The following is a 19,429-nucleotide window of genomic DNA, read 5'->3' as shown; positions in this document are numbered from 1 at the left end:
AAAGACAACATTAAACATTTGCCACTATTTGATATGATCAAGTTTCACCTCGCAATAGGCTTTGTTTATGAAACAGACCTTTGACCTGACCAATCTGCCTCTCCATCATTTATTCATCCATTAAAGAGCCCCTATTTTGCATTATATAAGGTCATTTTTTGTTTTAGGGGGCTTCAGCAACATGGGTCAAAAAACACTTTATTGTCTTATAATATGCTTTTATTTTTACCTAATTATCCTAACGACTCCTTGATTTGTAGTCTGTGCTGATTGGTCTGATGACCCAGTCTGTTGTGATTGGTTGACTAGGTTCAGCGCAAGACAGAGAGAAACGCCCAACATGCTTATGAAGTAGTCAGAGCACAAGGTAAATGTGAGAGCTCAATGCAGGAATACAGCAATGCAGTTAAACACCAGCATATTAAAACCAGCAGAAAACATCTAAATCGGTAAAGGAAGAAAAATGCGTTTTCAACATGCAGGGCTAGAAATTAACTTTTTTACTTGGTAGCACCGGTGCTCCCAACTTCAAATATTTAGGAGCACCGAAAAAATTTAGGAGCACCAACCAAAAATAAATGAGCACCACTGCAAATGGTATTTTAAGGGATTTATTGTATTTTAAAACAACATCAATTAGGACTAACAAAAACCAGAAACAACTATCTAACTAATGCTGAGATGACATTGACATTTGTGTGCTATAATTCCAAAATTATTGTCTAATAATTATAGAATATTAATGATGATGAATATGACAATAATAATAACAATGAATTACATTTCTCATAATGATGTTGCCTTGGATGTGCTTGAATGTAGGTTATCTGCTATATAAAGTCTGTTACTTTATGAAAAATGAATGTATGGTTTGCATCAAACAAAATGAAGCATGTTTTTATGCTGTTTTTATATGCATGTCAATTTAATAAATAATAGTTTTGCTACAAAACAAACAAATGATTATAATACATAATTAAATCCAATGCTGAAAGCTGCAAAACAGTCATCAGTAAATAAATTGAAAAAATAATAATATACACCTCAAGAAAGAATAGACAAAAGAAAGTAAGTAAAGTCTCACTTCTATCACTCTTTAAAAGTTTTGGTTTCAGTTTGTGTCAGTTTAAATGTTTAGTCTGAGCGGATCTTTATTTTTCTGTGTTTGTGGAACAGTAGGCGAGTCAGCCGACCCAATTTATGAGCAGGTTGAGCAGGATTCTTGCGATGACCACTGGCGCAATACTGCTCTTTGTTATAAACCGCAGTTTCAGTGTAAACTTAGTAAAGACGAGCTTCTTTGGCGATGATATGTACAGTATTAGATTTGACTTTTAGCGGACATTTGCGCTGAATACGCAGTAAAACGCAACGCATCGAGATTCGGGCGCTTTCTCCGAAAACACGTACTTGATTGATCTCAGCTGGCGGATCAATATTCACCAAGTCAAGATCGCTCTCATCTGCGCCCTCAACTTTAGGTGGGGTTTGCAAACCTGTGTGCTTTAAGTTTTCACTCTTCAGCCGTTTGCATTTCCCGTGGTCATAAAAGCTCCTTCCCTGTCATCTGACAGCGGAAAGTCTTGAGTGATTGACAGCTAATATGAACCAATATAGCGGCAGGGAAGTGCGATTCAGCACGTTTGAAAAAAAAAAAAAAAAACTGTTTAAAAAAATCAAAACAGGTCGCACTACAACCATTAGCTACATGCAGTCGCACTAATGCTCCCATATATATTACAAGGTCGCATAGATTAATTTTCGGGCACATATGCAACCAAAATGGTCGCAATTTCGAGCCCTGAACATGGTTTTGGACACAATATGTTAACAGCCCATAAAGATTTAACCTGAGAGATGCAGTACAAGCACTGATCTATAAAAGATGATTACAAGTAGCGTGGAGCGATTGCAAGTTACAACACACAATTAAATACATATTTTGCTAACCACAGAGCAAAGGGTAACAATTTTAATTACACTTACATGTTATGATCCGGAGGAAGAAGAAACTGGTCCATATGAACTGTTACAGTTTCTGACAAAGTCCCATATAAAACATCAATAGTCTCTGCTGCTCCTTGCTTTAATAGCAAACTGCCAGTGAATCCCATGTTGCAGCAAAGGTTATTGTATCAATCATCAAAAAAATGACAGGAACAAACACAACAATAGGTTGGCCATACTGTGGTATTGTTGTGAAAATGAACTTTAAACCTTTATTCCCTACAGTCAAATCTCCATCTGTCACTGATCATCATCTTCACGTGATGATCAGTCCTGTGATTCCCTGCGCTCTGCTAGTGTTTGAAGAGAAATACATGTTCATGTTTTACCGGATCCGGTACTTCATATTTGGTGATGTACTGTCAAAGTCGATGCATTCAAGCAAAAGATCTGAACCCAACGCGATACATTTATTTGACTCTGAGTAGACTGTTTTGTTAACAAATCTATTGTTTTTAACACGATGCACTTTGAGATTTAAACCACAGCTGGATGTTTTCATTCACTTAGTGTTGTGTTACACACTGCATGGAAGCTTATTTTAAAAAACCCATAATAGGGGCTCTTTAAGAAACCATATTGTTCATTTTCGACAATCAGATTTAATCATGGCTGTTTATAAACCATTACAAATTCAAAACAATTCCAATTTAACACTGGTTCTTTGATCTGTTCATCAGGCCATGATTGAGCACTTGTGTAACTGATATGAGGAATCATTTCTGATGTATTTTTTTTCTTTTCAGTTGCTTTGAAGGTGTCTTATTCTTCCCGTAGTATTCACATATCTGATTTTCATGCCCTCTGTTCCTTTGTCTGTGTGTTTAGAGACTGAGACCCACATGCTTTTTACGTCAGCGGTTGTTTGTGTTAATCACAGTATGTGCTGGAGTCTGTGTGTACTGTTTATGTAAGCTTGGTTAGACCATGTAATTAATAGGAGGGATACACCCATTGTCCTCAGCAGTGTGAAGATCACAAATTTACACACACCCACATATTTGTACTCCCTTCATAGCAATATAAACTTACACACTATGGTGATAAACTTTGACATTGTCTACTTTTTCTTGAGAAGCTGATTTGATCTTTGATTCTCTATTATTCTATTCAAATCAGAATATTGTTCATATACATTTTACAGATAAATAACTAAATAAATAAACACGGTATGAATGATCTGTGTTGAAGAAAATGGTAATGTGTGTGTGTGTTTCTGATCTCTGGCTCTGGGACAATAATGAAAAGACTTTTGAAAGGTGTGTGTGTGTGTGTGTGTGAGAGAATGTGGTTTTAGTGTGACGTGTACTCTTGCTGCTCAGGTTACTGAGTTCATGTGTGTGCTTTGATCTGTCTTAGCTACAGGAAGGCCTGCGAACCACCTGATCACACAAAGTACTGTAGCCCTATTTGGACCACTGCCAGTATCTGTAGGGCTCAGCAATTAAACAATTTAGCAATTGAAACTGAGTTTTGTGTTCCGTAAAGCAGTCTTTCCCCCGCTATTGTATTCAGGGGGCACTCTACTTTTATTTTCTTTGTTTTGAGATTATGTTGTCTATATTTTGTTCTAACAAAGTAGCCTCATATTATTTATCTTCTTTACACAAGGGCAAGTTATTTCTGTCTGTTCTCTGCATACTGTATGTGATGGAATTCCACTCTAATGTGTGTACATATCATAAAATATGTTAAAGGTGCCACTTGTAAGTTTGACACCCAGTGGTTGAAAGTGGTTCAAAACACACCACAAAACAGGAGAATGACTATCGAGCCTAAAGGCTGATTTAAACCGTGTTCTAAATAAAAGCAACAGCACTCGATTAAAGGAATATTTTCCATATTAAAAGGACTTTTGGACCTGAAATTGAAATTAGAAAAGGCTTTCATTTCTCAGAGCTGAACAACAGTATAAACTAATAATGATCACCCCAGGTACAGCTCTTGTGCTTTATTCAGTGTTAAATGCATGACATTTATTGCCATACTACTGAAAGCAGCAGCAGATAGTTCACCTCAGATTTTGAAAACAAAATAAACGTTTTGAAGTTGAACTTTAGACTGTGACTCAGCACGTACATTTAATAATTCTAAAGAAGTTTAATATGTATTAATTAGATTATAAACCTTACAATTGTGTTGGAGTTCAGTGTGTGTGTGCACTATTCTGTGCTACTAAATGGCTGTATTTACACTTCTGGCATGTTTCGTGTGGTGCAAACAGCCAGATCGCACATAATTGCAAATCTCGTCATGTAGTGTGTTGTAAGGACACAGGGTTACAATGTAACCTGCTCACCTAATGTTTACATTCATAACATTTATATTATTTGCTAATAAATAACCACCTCATGTGGAACTCTGAATCTGCATCGCATTTGGGTCCCGGACACATGCTTTGGGAGCCTTCATGAATGAACTACGCTGTTTTCCACCAAGGCAACCTGGGGTACTGAAATATAATTGGCTAAACAGGGATTGGGCAGGTTAAAGGGACCAAAACAAAAACGGACGTTCTGGCACGAAACACACATTTTCAAAGCAACATTTCTGACTTCATCATTGTTTTTCAAATAAACAATTTTTACTTAGCATGTCACATACAGCACCTTTAAATAAAATAGATGGAAATAATGGATCTGCTGAGCCAGGTAAAAATAAAGAAATTCTGTTTTTAGGCAGAATTCTAATTTTAGGCTACTTGATACCTCAGACTTTTAATAGCCCATCTCATTTACAGTGAGAATACTGGGTAAAAAAAGCATCTCTGTTTTACTTGTGTAGAAATTTGGAAAACAAATGCAAATGAATTATATTTTCATACTAGTATAGGACTAGTTTAGACTCTGATATATATATATATATATATATATATATATGTATATGTATATGTATGTGTATATATATATATATGTGTATATATATGTGTGTGTATATATATATATATATTTATTGCTCTAAATTTCTTTAAAAAATTATCTTGAGAGACGGATATGTTACAAATATTAGCTGCAAATTTTGAAAAAAAAAAAAAGCCATAAAATCCGTCATTTTAGGTAGCAAGAAATCCCCCCAAAATGGTGTAAACCTTGTGGGAACACTGTAGCGTGCGTCTTAAAACTGAACTTTTAGGTCTCCATGTGGTTTTCTACCGCAGTTGAAGACGTGGTTTAAAATTGTTTAATAGCATGGATATTTGTTTTCTTTTTTTACAGTTGTACTTCAGCGCAGTCCTAACCACAACCACAGCAAACCTGGAATTTTTGATGTTATCCAATTTTTTTCATAATTAATCTTACATAATAAATCTCACTTTTTAATATACAGGCCAGCTTTCAGAGAGATTTTAGACTAGGAGGAATTACTTCAGTTTTATACACTCAATAGTTGCAGCTTTGGACAATCTGGTGTAACACAGAAAGGGCAGATGCTTGGTTGAGTTTAAGTGAGAACGAGACGTTATGTATGTGTGATTGATGTCAATAATGCATTAGCCAGAGGGTCAGGTGCCTCTCTTTTCCTCTTATACCGCACACTCTGTCCTCTTCCATCAAGGTCCATTTACCGCTCACTCTCTTGTGTGAAAAGGCTCACTCCTGTACCAAGCACCACAAGGCACTGTTGCCTCCAGCACTCAAACATTGCCATGGCTACACTCATCTTTGGTCTGGGCAGCCTGTACTTAGCCAGAGATTTGTGAAATAATTGTAGAGATTTTGACTTTTTTTTTTTTTTGATAGCATTTGAATTCCTGGATGTTATGATTGCTGCTGCTATTTTAGTATGTTTATCAAGGATTCAGTCCTCCTGGGGATTTTGTTGTATTTTATAGGACAGCATGTTACTCTTCATCTCATTTGTTTGAGTAATGTGTCTTGTGCAGTGTTAAGCACATTTCTTTAAAAAAGAAATTACTCATAGTTACATCTCATAAATAGTTACATAATATAAAAGTAACTAATTATCAGGGAAGTAACTATTGCATTACTTTAAAAAACGAATTGTCAAATGACTATAAAATAAATGTGAAACATTGTGCACAAATCTACACTGTTTTAATGTTGTTGTGGGACAATATACATTACATTACATTACAATGTGAGAGACAACAATCAGATAACATGTCATGATAAATATTATCATTACTATAGTTGCTAGTGGTGTAATGGACCACAAATCTCATGGTTCGGATCACGCTATGAATTTTGAGTCATAGATTTTGCGCAACATCTTGTACAACATATTTATTTTCGATTAGTGATTCAACAATTCACACATATAACTTCATGTTTGATTATAGATGGATCTTTATTGGAAACCTATTTAGTGACAATTTTGATGGCTGTTTGTCGCCACCCATTGGTTACACAATGCAATTGCTACAACATTCACCAGCGTCAAGTTCCATTAAACGGTATTTTTTAACCTTTACTATAAACATAAGTGTTTATATCTGAAATATAAACTGTTCTCACAGTTTTTCTGTGTTAATTAATTGTTTATAAAGAACTGAAAAAGTATAAAAACTGAATCTCTCTAAATCAAACGCAGATTTGAATGCAGCAATTCGAAGGATTGATAAACAAATGCAATTCATTATCATTTACCATCCATGTTGCACGGCTTTGAGCAGATCCCGATTTTTTTGTGCAGCTTTATACTGAATGCATTAATGCAGGCTAAACAAACACTGACAGAAAACATCTTTAATTAACAACCTAAGAAAGCATTTAGGTCCCATCACAACTTTTTCTGTCATCATTATATTTTACAGGGAAGCCAAAATGCTTTCATACACCTGATTTGAATGACACGAGAGGCAATCTCTCGGCAATTGTTATGAATGTTGGATTAACCTACGAGTTCAAAAAGAAATTAATCTGCAGGTCATGTGCGTTCAGAACTGTGGGTTGATTTGTTACGCCCCTAATAGTTTTGAAACTACAAGAAAGTCGTTTAGAAAAGTAGTGCTTATATTTTCAGTTTGCAAATACTACCTTTGATCTTGTTGGATTTTCCTTGTCGTTTGTGTGTGCCACTGACTGTGTGTGTGCTTGTGTGTGAACACCTGTACTCTTCTGCCTCTGATTGGCAAACGATGAAAATGTACTTTATCTAAGCCAATCATCATGTTCTCAGTTACACCACATTTACAAACACACCAATCATCATTGCTTGTTGGTTATGTGTTCTCCCCCATCCCCAAACACACACATATACACGCACCCCAGAGAGGTCCTATGGCTGAGAGAGATGCTGTTGGCATGAAAACCGCTTCAGTGTTGTCAATTATAGACTTTTTTTCTTGGAACGCAAAATTACCCATTATGCTTTGCGTGTATGCGCAAGGAGAATGCGAAGAACTTGTGGTCGGCAGCTGATGCGTGTAAACAGTCACATTTGGACAGCTTTGAAATGATAGTTTTAATCTATTTTACCTGCTTTTATCATCTTTGAACTAATACTGTTGTCCATCAGCACCATCTCCTGGACTGATCATTTAAAGAAATGCGATCTAATAGGATGGAAAACAGCTGCTGTGAGGCGTTTTCCCCTCGTTGTCAGACGGCATCTTCTGCAGTTTAAATGAAGCCTTGTCATCGCTAAAGTCAACATTTTCTCTTTATTTCAAATATATAACCAGCCCAAACAAATGTAATTCACCAAAATGTTTGACACACACACGTAGCCTGTACTGTGCCACTGACACACTGATTTAATAACTGTGACAGTGAAACTATAGGCTAGTGTCATTTTGAAATGACAGAAAAACACAAACCGTGGTGAATACAACACACAAAATAAAACACAAACGGCTCGCGATTAGAATTAACATCAAATCAGCCAGCAGAGTATTAATAACAGACTTTTATTGGTCATTTTTGTTAATTGCACGACTTTCATACCTATAAAGTTTCATGCCAGAACTCGTGATTTGCTCTCTCTCTCTTTCTCTCTCTCTCTCTCTCTCTCTCTCTCTCTCTCTCTCTCTCTCTCTCTCTCTCTCTCTCTCTTTCTCTCTCTTTTCTCTCTCTCTCTCTCTCTCTCTCTCTCTCTCTCTCTCTCTCTCTCTCTCTCTCTCTCTCTCTCTCTGTGTGTGTGCGTGTGTGTGCGTGTGTGTGTGCGTGTGTGTGTGTGTGTGTGTGTGTGTGTTAAAGAGCCGATGAGCTAACAGCTGACAGGCCGGGAACGCACACACACACTGTATTTCTGACGGCAGATTATAACGGCTTTAACAAACACATTTTTAAGTTGTGTGTCACAAAAACACTCTGTTATCCATTAAAAACGTTATTGAAACCCATTTTCGGAGCGCAAATTACCAGTGGTACATGCTGTAAACGGAAGTTTTTAGCATTCTACCGGAAGACGCTGGTCGCTATGGCGCCCTCTATGCAGCAGCCATGAAAAAGGTCTATAGTAGCGCACATTTTATTGTCAGTAACGGCAATGGCTTTGTTATGGGGGAAACAGTAACTCATTTGATTACTCAAAGTATTGCCATTATTTATAGTGTTGTTATTCCCATTACTGATCATGAGTATATTTTAAAGTTAGTATGGGCTGTTGCAGCCTAAGTGGAATATCCTCAATAGCACATAAATGCACACTTTTAATAATCTAATTAATCCCTAATGGAGAAAATCAAGTCTTGTTCTCTTAATGAATACGAAGCAACGTATATGTTCTGACATCCTCTTCAGCCATCTGAAGTTTCTGTCGGATGTTGTAACACTTGCTGTTAAATGTCAATTGCAATAAATGATTCGCTAACCTTTTCGTCCTGACATTCTTTCTGATTAGGCTACTGTCTGTATAAATCATCATCTTTATGTTTCTTTTGTCCTCCTACAGAGAGCCCCACATCCGATATGAACACATATACCTGCAGGACGCCAGCAGCCAATCAGAAGTGGAGTACTCTGAGATGAAGCGACCTCGCTTGGAGATTGGGGCGGAGTCTCTTATTCGACACTCATCTCATCGTCAGGCCCTCACTGTGGGCGGAGCTGAGGAAATGGCAAAGGTCGGCAAATCTAATTTCCATACAGAGTCAACTCCTGATATCCTATCAGTAACTGATAAGATGCTAATTATTGTTATACAAACAAAAGAATAGCCAATTGTAGTCTGCAGTAAATAATATTCACTACCTTAATGTCCAATCTAGACAACTATTCAACACTATTCTGTATTTTTTTGTTATTATAATTATTTATTTATTATTTCTTAAAGATAATTATGCTTTTCACTTTTTTCTGTATTTATTATAAAGTGGTGGATGGAACAAATTGTCTCTTTGCCTTCAAAATAATGTTATGTAATGTCTAATAAGCTGCAAAAAGACAGTCTTATCCTAGCACGGAGTTTTAACTGACTGTTTATGTTTCATTTTGCATCATAAAGGCATTCAATAATACTAGGACGTTTGCATTTAGCCACCTCTACATTTCCTCTGCATTAAATTGTAAGCCTTATTCTTTCATATTGAATGGAAAACGCTGAAACATATGCAAAGTGCACCTTTTTTTACAGCAAATATCCTTTAAAATCTTGCTGTAACCATAAAAACTTGCAAGTTATGCACATGTTTGAAACTGTCTATTGTGCTTGCTTTGAACATGAAGGGCAGGATGAAGAATATGGCTGGTTCCAACATAACATATGTATGTTAGCTTTGAGAGTTTTCTAAATTTGCTTCTCTCCCCCCCCTCCCACCACTAAGTAGCTTTAAAGTTAGCGTTCACTGTGGCAAACAAAAGCTGTAACAGTCTCTGAATCCTCAGGCTGGTGCTTTATGATTATTATTGTGGGATTAGACTAGAAAGGATGCTGCTTGTTGTACATGGATTAATCCGACTGCAGAGAAGAGAGATAATAAGTCTGTTCAGCAGATTATCACTTAGTCCATATTTATCGGCCTCGTAAATCAGCCTGTCTGTTTCCGTTGGCCTGCGTTTTTATCACCCCGGCCAGCACTGCCATTTACCACCACACAGGCCTGCTGGGAACAGACGCGTGTAGATGCTATATGCGTCTTAAAGATTGCATCTCGAAGAGTTATGTCACTAATACCAGAACCACTGACTTTGCAGCTGTGGCTTTTTGTGAGGGAATGAATGTGTGTGTGGTGTAACGGTAAACGGCACAGGCAGATGTTTGGAATAACTCTGCAACTTCTTAGGAACTCTCTTTTCTAGGTCAGGGGCTCTGTGAAGGGTGTGTGTGTGTGTGTGTGTGTGTGTAGGAGTGTATACAGTCTTTCTTTAACACCATACTGCTTCCTTAAACCATGTGAAATCCCATTTCTGCTGCTTTACAGCTGTAGGTGTCACCAGACTGGATCAGCTTTTGCCAAGTGTGCATCCCATAGCCAATTATGAGAGTGTTTATTGACTTCTAGAGAGACTAGTTTTCTTCCTCACAGGAACAACAAGACTTAGGAGATAAGTCAAAGGCTGCCTCTGAAATTGCTTGTATAAGGTGGGCCCAAACATTTTCGTATGAAGGGCCAAAAGCCAAATATCACTGAGAGCCGTGAGCCAAAGGTAAATATACCAAACTATATTACATTAAAGTTGCCGTCCATAATTTCCTAATTTTTTCATAATATTTCAAAATAAATAGAAAACATGACTTTGAACCATGTTAAGTAATGCAGTATAACTTTTGAAATGATTACTTAACTTCACTTAAAAACATCACTTTTTAACACTGTGGAGTTCAATGCTTAATACACTAGTCGAGCAGAATCTGCCTTTGGCTTCCTTTGCTCACCAAAATCTCTGCTTTGTCGGGTGACCATATGTACATTTAAACAGAATCTGATTAATTTACACCATTTTATTGAAACATTTCATTTCAGATAGCTTTTAACAATAAAACAACATATAAAGGGTTGCATTAAAATTGAATTGACAATCTTGAAACCATCCCCATCAATCTCCCTCTCTTAGGCCGTACTCACACTAGGTACAGTTGCCTCGAACCGGGCCAAAGCACGCTTGTCCCCCCCGACGGCCCGCGCTCACACCACAAACGGGCTTCGGCACGCTTACGTCATCGCTGCTGCGCTGTACAGTGAGAAGCACTTTCTCACTCAGCAGCACAGTGGAGATTTCTCTAGTTATATCGTTTCAGTCGTTTGATATGCCGTCAAATATTTCGCCAAACAGTCCTTAGAGATGCGGGGACACGCAGTCAGATATTTCAGCGAACAGATCCGCCACTTTTGGCGCTCATAAACAATCATAAAGCTCTCGTGCTGCAGGAATGAGGAGGTCTGCTGAAGGCGCACAGCTGTCGTGCAGTGACGGGTTTGCGTCTTTAATAAACTACGGCAGTTTGCGTTCACTGAACAGTAAGAATTATTAATAAATCCATATGAAACAGTGCCTTAAAAGTCACGTCTTGCTTTCAGTTTCGAGCTTTGGCGCGTTTTGCACTCACACACTGGGCTCAGGCACACCTCTTCCAACCGGGCCAGGGCCGGCCAAGTGAACCGTGCTTGAGCCTGATTCAGCGCACTCACACTTCTCAAACGATCCGGGAAACGGGCCTGGGCACGGTACGGATGGCATAGTGGGAGTAGGCCCTTAGAATGGTGGGCCAAATCAAAGGTTACCATCGGCCGGCCCTAGTTTGGGCATCTCTGCTATATAGTATGATAAATAATACAGTATTTGAGCCGAGTAGTATTCATAGTATTTCAAAACAGTTGGCGAGAAGTACCTGGATGACCAACTACTTTCTACTGTATTCAAATTCTGAAGTGCACATCCAATGGACTCTACGCTATCCCATGAGGCCACGCCAGAGAATTCATGAAGTACTAGGTCAAGTACTAGATCCACCATTAGTCCAAATTATCACATACAAATTCCATTCAAACTATATAGCAGTGGTCTGCAACCACTGGGCCAGCCAATTGGTACTGGGGCGCACAAGAAATCCTTAATTATTCCGTGTTCGCATGGTTTTTCTCTGGGTGCTCCGGTTTTCACCCAGATTTGAATAGGCTAAATTGGCCGTGGTGTGCGTGAAGGAGTTTGTATGGGTGTTTCTCAGTGTTGGGTTGCAGCTGAAGTTAGCGGTTCATTCCGCTGTGGCAACCCCTGATTAATAAAGGCACTAAGCTGCAATTGAATGAATTAAAGCTGTTCTTTAAGTAAATAAAGTTAAGTATAAATGAATGAGAATAGAAGTCTTGAGCCAATAAGGTTTCAATGGCTGCACCCACTCTTCTGTTAAAGAAGGTCAATATTAGAGACCTACTGGAGCTTTGTTTACCAAACAAGTGGTTCAAAAAGGATTTGTATTATTAACCTTAAATGAAATTTGTTTTTATCTTTTAGCTTCTATGCTTTCAAAACCATTATGCATTTTTTAATTAAAAACAGAAATAGCTAAATATTCCACAGATTCTATCTAGATCTTCTTGTATGTAATCATTTAATTCTTAATTCTTTTTTACTTGATATCATCACAAAAGCCATTTAATTCTTAATTCTTCATTTTAGAATCAAGGTAATCAATAAAAACTAAAATCTTCATTAATACATACATTAATAATAAAAAAAAAATATATATATATATATATGTTTAGAAAACTGCTCCTCTGTAGCAACTTCTAATGGTTAAATAGTTTTCTGAGGTAAATGTTTTGTGACCTTGTTTATGAATTGATTTCTATTATCTTTTCCTGATTGAAATATTGGTTTGAGCAAGTCAGACTCTTTCAAGAGAATAACTGATGTTCTCAAAGCAATCTGTCATGCCACATTTAACAGCTTCAAAACGTTTGTTGTTGATGTTTTGTGACTAAACGAACAATTAAAAAGCTGATGCTCTGTTTCATTTAACAAGTTACAAAGCTATTGTATGGCAGATGCAGGACAAATATGGTTATTGAAGTTCTCCCAACAATAGCATAGACTGAACGATGGATATTGATTGTATAATCCATACTTATCTATTAAAAAAAGCAATCAGTCAAGCCCTAGCACTGACACAGACATCTTACTAAAGTAAAGCCATGTTCTTAAATCAGTAATAACAACACTGATTTCTTCCCTTAAAACCCAGTTGCATTTGCTGAGATTTTGGTGCATAATTACTATTGTTTTCAGGCTTTAACCAGTAAAGGGGCAGTCGTGCAGGAAAGAACTGATTACATTAGTCATATTTAGATGCTAATAATAAAATAAAATTTGTGATTGCCGGCCAGATATTTGTTAATAACTGGAGGTGGCACAGAATTAGTTATTTTCCATGCAAGAATTATCCAGGATTTACATATTTATTTGTCAGTATATCCGGGAAAAAAGTATATTGTTATTTGTTATTGTCTATTGAATTTATTAATTATAAACAATAAAAAAATGTGTATATTCTTTCTGCTCTGTTTCGCTGTGTGTTTAATTAGGGGTTAGATTTACAGAAGTCTTGACACTGAATTTGGGAAATGTCTTGATAATAATTCTAAGAAGTTCTTAAAAGCTGTTCTAAGAATTGAGTTGAGTCATCAGTATATTAAGGGTGTGTACTCTATCACTCTATCTACTTTGCTAATGTTTCTCATTTATTTATTTTAAAGGGTTATAAGTTGTTAAAATAAGATGCAAAGCTGAAATAACCTTCTGCATTTATTTGATTATCTTATGAATGTCTTATTTATAAATTCTTGTGTGTCGATTGAGGTCAAAAATGTTTGTAATTGTATAATTAGAAAAATGTGCTGTTATTGCTAATAGTATTCGTTTTTGAGGAACTGAATTTGCTGAATCAAATGCTTAAAGGGACACAACTATTTTTTGTAGTAGGCTGTTTCACAATTGCTCTAAAGTTAAACAGTTGAGTATTATCATTGCTGGATCCATTCAGCTGATCTCAGAGTCTGGCACATTTAGCTTAGCAAAGCTTAAATCATTTAATTAGATTGGAACATTAGCATCTTTTTAAAAAAATATTTTTGATAATCTTCCTATTTAAAGTGCACCTATGATGAAAAATCATCTTTTGTAAACTGTTTGGACAGTACTGTGTGTAGGCATAGTGCGTCCACAGCCTTATTGGGGTGATATAAAGACAATAAGTCTCTTTTTTTTAATTTCCTGACGTTAAAATAGGATACAGATTCCTCCCATTTTGACGTAGGATTATAGTTTCCCTGCCCACTGAATTGATTGACAGCCATGTATCTACAGGTCTCCGTAGTAACGCACATAATTATATTAACAAGACAGGAAATGCCCAAAGCAACTGGGATTAGATGATCTGTTCAGCTCTTTGTAATCATCAATCATCAACAAATGTGATCAAGATTTACAAGTTTAAAACATTTTTTTTCTAAACAGTGCATATTTGTAATAAATTACAGCAATTTTACCCTCTTTTTCACCACAGCCGAATGTCAGTATATTTATAAAAGAAGACGTGGTCCAATCCTGGTTTGTGGACGTTAAATCAGGTTTATTTTGTACATTAACATAATGCATATCCATACAGCAATAAATATTAATTTGTATCATGTCACATTTGCCGTGCAAAATCAGTGCAAAGTTAAACATGCACACTATGTGTGATTGTGAATTTTGTAACGACATTTTGTGTGACTCATCGTTGCAGAAAAACTTAATATAACTCCACAACAAATACATCAAATAATCATTGGGAAAGTTCTTACTGTAGCATTTCTCACAAACATTACAGAAGATCTGCTTCCTTCATGTCTGTCACTGTACTGTTTATCTGATTTAGCTGGAGATCGAGGCACACTGACAGGCACATGGGAACGGTGGGCGAGGAGAACAAGCGTTAAAGGTGCACAGGTCACAAAAAAAGCTACATTGTGTTCAGAGCAGAAAATTCTATATTTCGAACTGAAATCGACATATTCTGGAGACACAAAAGACTTGCCTTAAATCTTGAAAAAAAGGGGAAAAATAGGTGCCCTTTAAAGTTTGACACTTCTGTATGAAAAATTAAAAGTTGCTATTTTCTAGGTCAATATGTCCAGGAACAATACTCTCATTTTGGAGTAATAATCAAAGGACTTTGCTGTTGTACCATGGCGACACCAGGTGCAATTATATTACACAGTGCTTCAAAAGAGCCCCCTGCAGATAACAGCGCTGCATAGACTTTAAAACTAGCAAAACTCAACTGTTTAACCCTAGGGGAGTTTTAAAATGAGCCCATTTCCAAAAAAGTGTAGCGTTGCTTTAATATTTGAATCTGCCCAATACAGAATTTTACCCTAATACAATTTCAGAATTCTTATGTAATGTTTTGGATTATACAGATTATACTTATCCTAAGAAGCAATTAATTCTTAAGAATGTTTGCTAATCTAAGGGTGCTTTCACACCTGTGAATCGATTCAGTTGTTCCAAGACAGAGATTACAAATGTTACATTGTTGCTTTTTGTTCTTGGAGCGGTTCGCTTTCACACTGCAAAGTTTCTAATCGGACCAAAAGAGCTAAAACAAGTCACGTGCGAGTAAACTCTCCTCACATTGGTCAGAGTGTCAGGGTTTATTTTGCACCGTCCCGCTAAACTGTCAGGAGAGGTGGTGGTTTGGTGGTGATTGACAAGGTGCGGGCGCGCGACGTGTCTGAGGAGAGACGCGGTGGGGAGGGGTGAGAAGGGTGCGCGACGATGCCTATTTGAGGACCTGGAGGGAGACGCGAGATTACCGGGAGATCATCACTCGTTTGCGGGCATCCGGAGACTCGCGAAACTTCCCGCCCTACTCATAATTCTCTCTTTATATAGCCGTAAGCCTATTACATATCCATAAAACACAGTGATACAACTGCGCTCGGATCGGATTGCTTTCTCACTGCAATCGAACCGCTCCAGGGTTCGTTTCAATCGAGCCGAGACCACCTCATTCAAGCGATTACTTTGGCGCGGAACAGAGCGCGATTGCCCTGTTCACATATGCCAATCGAACCGCGCTAACTGGGCAAACGAGATACGTTCCGAAACAAAAGTGTAGGTGTGAAAGCACCCTAAGTATTTGAATGCAACAATGTGAACATACCAGTTCACAGTACCTGTATCTGTATGGAAAAAGCTAGACATGTTGCAGGTTTTTGTTTAGAGCTGCTGCTTTTACCAGTCTTCTCGCTACAATTTGTCATTCAGCAGAACTTTTTGATTAAACAATTGGACAAGGAAATTATAAGTCTCAAAAGAATGAAATGTATATTAGGGCTGCACAATATTGGAAAAATCTAACACAGCGCTATTTTGTTTTTCCGCAATGCATATATTTTCCTTTTTGCCATTTTAACTTTTGCTTCTATAAACTCCTAATTTATTAAGGTAGTTTAGGTATTGGGTAGGATTAGGGATGTAGAATAAGATCATATGGAATATGTGCTTTACAAGTACTAATAAGCAGCAATATCTCAATAACGTTTATGCTAATAAGCAACTAGTAATAGTGAGAATTGTGTTAAATCCAAATGTTTTAATTTTGATTGTCTTGAATGATTCTTTAGGGTAGTGAATCATGCATCAAAAATGTAATAAACAAACTACAAGCATAGTTAAATCCAACAAAGCAAAGATAAAAGGGAAATAAACTGCGCATGCGTGATGGTTTTGTACATGTAAGAGAAAAAATGACACCGCAAAGCCCACTATATAAATTGCATATCAATGTGATGTCACTGTTGTGTATGCACACATTGCGATATCGATACTGAAACGATGTATTGTGCAGCCCTAATGTATAGGATTTTAAAGAAACACTGACATGAGTGTCTAACCGGGTGTAAAGGACAGCTGGGTCACACCCCTTAATGTGCATCTTTGAGTTTGTGTGTGTGTTTGCAGCAGGATTAAGGTCACTGTGATCACACCTTGCTTGTGGCATGATGTAAAGGGCAGAACGATTACACTCTTTGAGCAAGCCTGCCTGTGTTGTGCTTTAAGGTCACTGTGATCACACTCCCCATCCAGTATTCTTCTGCTGAGTTGTTATGACTTCCCCCTAAAGCTTTTGTGTATTTTTAGGAGACATGACAATATGGGGCTTGAAGGCAGAACTGTGTGTGTGTGTGTGTGTGTGTGTTTGTGTGTGTTTGTGTGTGTTTGTGTGTGTGTGTGTGTGTGTGTGGGTGAAGCCATTGTGCAATAGTAATTAATTAGTAATGGAGCTGACCTAGATGTGCCGTTTGAGCGGTGGAGGGCATTTACATGAGGATTTGAGCATGTTTGGGTGAGAGAGCGACATCTGAAAGGGACACTGAAGTCAAGGTGGACGGAGGAAATACTCTCGCTCTCTTTATGTAAGAGCTGTCAAACTGGATGAGGCTCATGAAGCGAGTTGAAGAAGAAGAGCTCACTCATGCACACACACATGTTGTATATGGAGTTTGTGGTGTACCTGCAGCACTTTGGCAGGTGTGAAGCAGCACGTCTGTTTCTAATGGCTTGTTACCGCTCTGGGTATCAGATGACTGCTGTTAGTCTGACAGCACATGATTCATAAAGGTGTTATTGAATCAGAGCGCTCAACTGGATTTTACATGTTCTTCACGTCTCCTTTTTCAGTTTGATAAATGCTTGTGTAGAATGTGTGTAGGAGGAATGACCGAATTTCAAAGCAAAAATATAGGGGCCTCAAAATGAATTTAATCTAGCTGTTAGAATTCTTCAGAATCAGTTTAATGGTATTTATTTTATGTTCTTGTTTACATTTTGTTTATTTATTTATTTATTTGTAAAAAAGGGTTAATAGTTCCTAAAAAACATGTATGTTAAGGTTGCACGATTCTGACTAAAATAGTAGTTATACTGACCCAGTAAACATTTATTTTAATGCACAACGTTCGCTATGAAAGAAAAAAAAAACATATTAAATGCTTTTCTCATTCATTCATTCATTCATTTATTCATTTACTTGTCGGCTTAGTCCCTTTATTAATCCGGGGTCACCACAGCGGAATGAACCGCCAACTTATCCAGCAACTTATTACGCAGCGGATGCCCTTCCAGCCGCAACCCATCTCTGGGAAACATCCACACACATTCACACACACTCATACACTACGGACAATTTAGCCTACCCAATTCACCTGTACTGCATGTCTTTGGACTGGGGGGGAAACCGGAGCACCCGGAGGAAACCCATGCGAGGGCAGGGAGAACATGCAAACTCCACACAGAAACACCAACTGAGCCGAGGTTCGAACCAGCGACCGTCTTGCTGTGAGGCGACAGCACTACCCACTGCGCCACTGCCTCGCTTTTCGTAATCATAACTCTAAAATACCATATGATTGTTTAAATGATATGCGTGCTTTTGGTTTCACTTTCACTGCCGAGTGCGCTCATGTCATGGCTGCCATTACTTTGAGGGAAAAAAACATGGTAATCATACTTCCCACGCAGCTCCTAAACAATCTCTCTGTGCTAATAACTGAACATTATTACCTGTTATTCACAGTCTATGCAGGTTCTGTTCACTAAAGTAGACTTCATTCACAGGCTGGCACATTTTCTCAGTTGTAAACATTTTGCGGCCTCAAATACATCATAACATTAAGACAGAAATTACATGTTATTCATGTTAAACAATGTGAAGATTTTATGTTGCTTTTATCCTTCTTCAGAACTTAAAAATACGATTGGCTGAATTGTAGAGATGCTGGATTAAGATTGTGTGGGGGTCGAATTGGGATTGAAATTGAGATCTTTTTTCGATTAATTGTGCAGCTCTAGTTTATGTGACTACAACACTTCTTCTAATTTAACATTAATTTTGAGATTCACCGAAATTGAAAAATCTGGATCCAGTTTTTTTTTTTTTTTTTTTTTTTTTTGCGAAAACCAAAAATAAGATTTTACTTTTTTATTTAATTAAATAACTTGGGTTGCACTATTCTCAAAAATCACAAGTCTATAATCTAACTACATTCTGACCCAGGACCACAAAATTATGTTTATGGTTGCACAAGTATGTATGTGTGTGTGTGTGTGTGTATATATATATATATATATATATATATATATATATATATATATATATATATATATATATATATATATATATGATTGATTTTTCTTTTGTGCCAAACATCATTAGATATTAAATTAATCATTCAATGAAGTCAGATTACCGCCATTGCTGTGATCACATAATATCAGTATTGAAGAAGCAGAAACATGTTAAGTATATAGAAATGTTCTCTCAACACGTTATTTGAGCGGACTTTGTTTGTCCGGTGAGCATGTTTGGTTCATGCATAAGCAGATTGACTAGAGTGGAATGTTAAACTATTTTGAACTTTGACTACGGCGTGCATTCTCCACTCTTGCTCTTTGGTTGATAGAGCCTGCCTTTGAATGATGGATTGAATTGAATGGTTTTATAGTGCAGTGTTTACTGCTTCCGATATGCAGTG

At 37.3% G+C, this 19,429-nt stretch overlaps 1 protein-coding gene across 22 annotated transcripts in view; it reads left to right on the top strand.

Moving 5' to 3' along the window:
• Positions 1–19,429, top strand: part of ncor2 (nuclear receptor corepressor 2) — a 197,225-nt gene that overhangs the window by 64,470 nt on the left and 113,326 nt on the right. For all 22 annotated transcript variants that reach the window (XR_012383753.1, XR_012383752.1, NM_001007032.1 and 19 more), the window contains one exon: positions 8,863–9,034. Coding sequence is in view for 20 of the 22 variants with exons in the window: in NM_001007032.1 (NP_001007033.1) it covers positions 8,863–9,034 (172 nt within the window). In the remaining 2 variants the exon portion in view is untranslated. The remainder of the gene's footprint in view (positions 1–8,862; positions 9,035–19,429) is intronic.

This window comes from Danio rerio, chromosome 8, assembly GCF_049306965.1.
Source record: "Danio rerio strain Tuebingen ecotype United States chromosome 8, GRCz12tu, whole genome shotgun sequence".
In the NCBI taxonomy this organism is placed as follows: Eukaryota; Metazoa; Chordata; class Actinopteri; order Cypriniformes; family Danionidae; genus Danio; species Danio rerio.
This window is presented reverse-complemented; position numbering and strand designations above follow the sequence as displayed.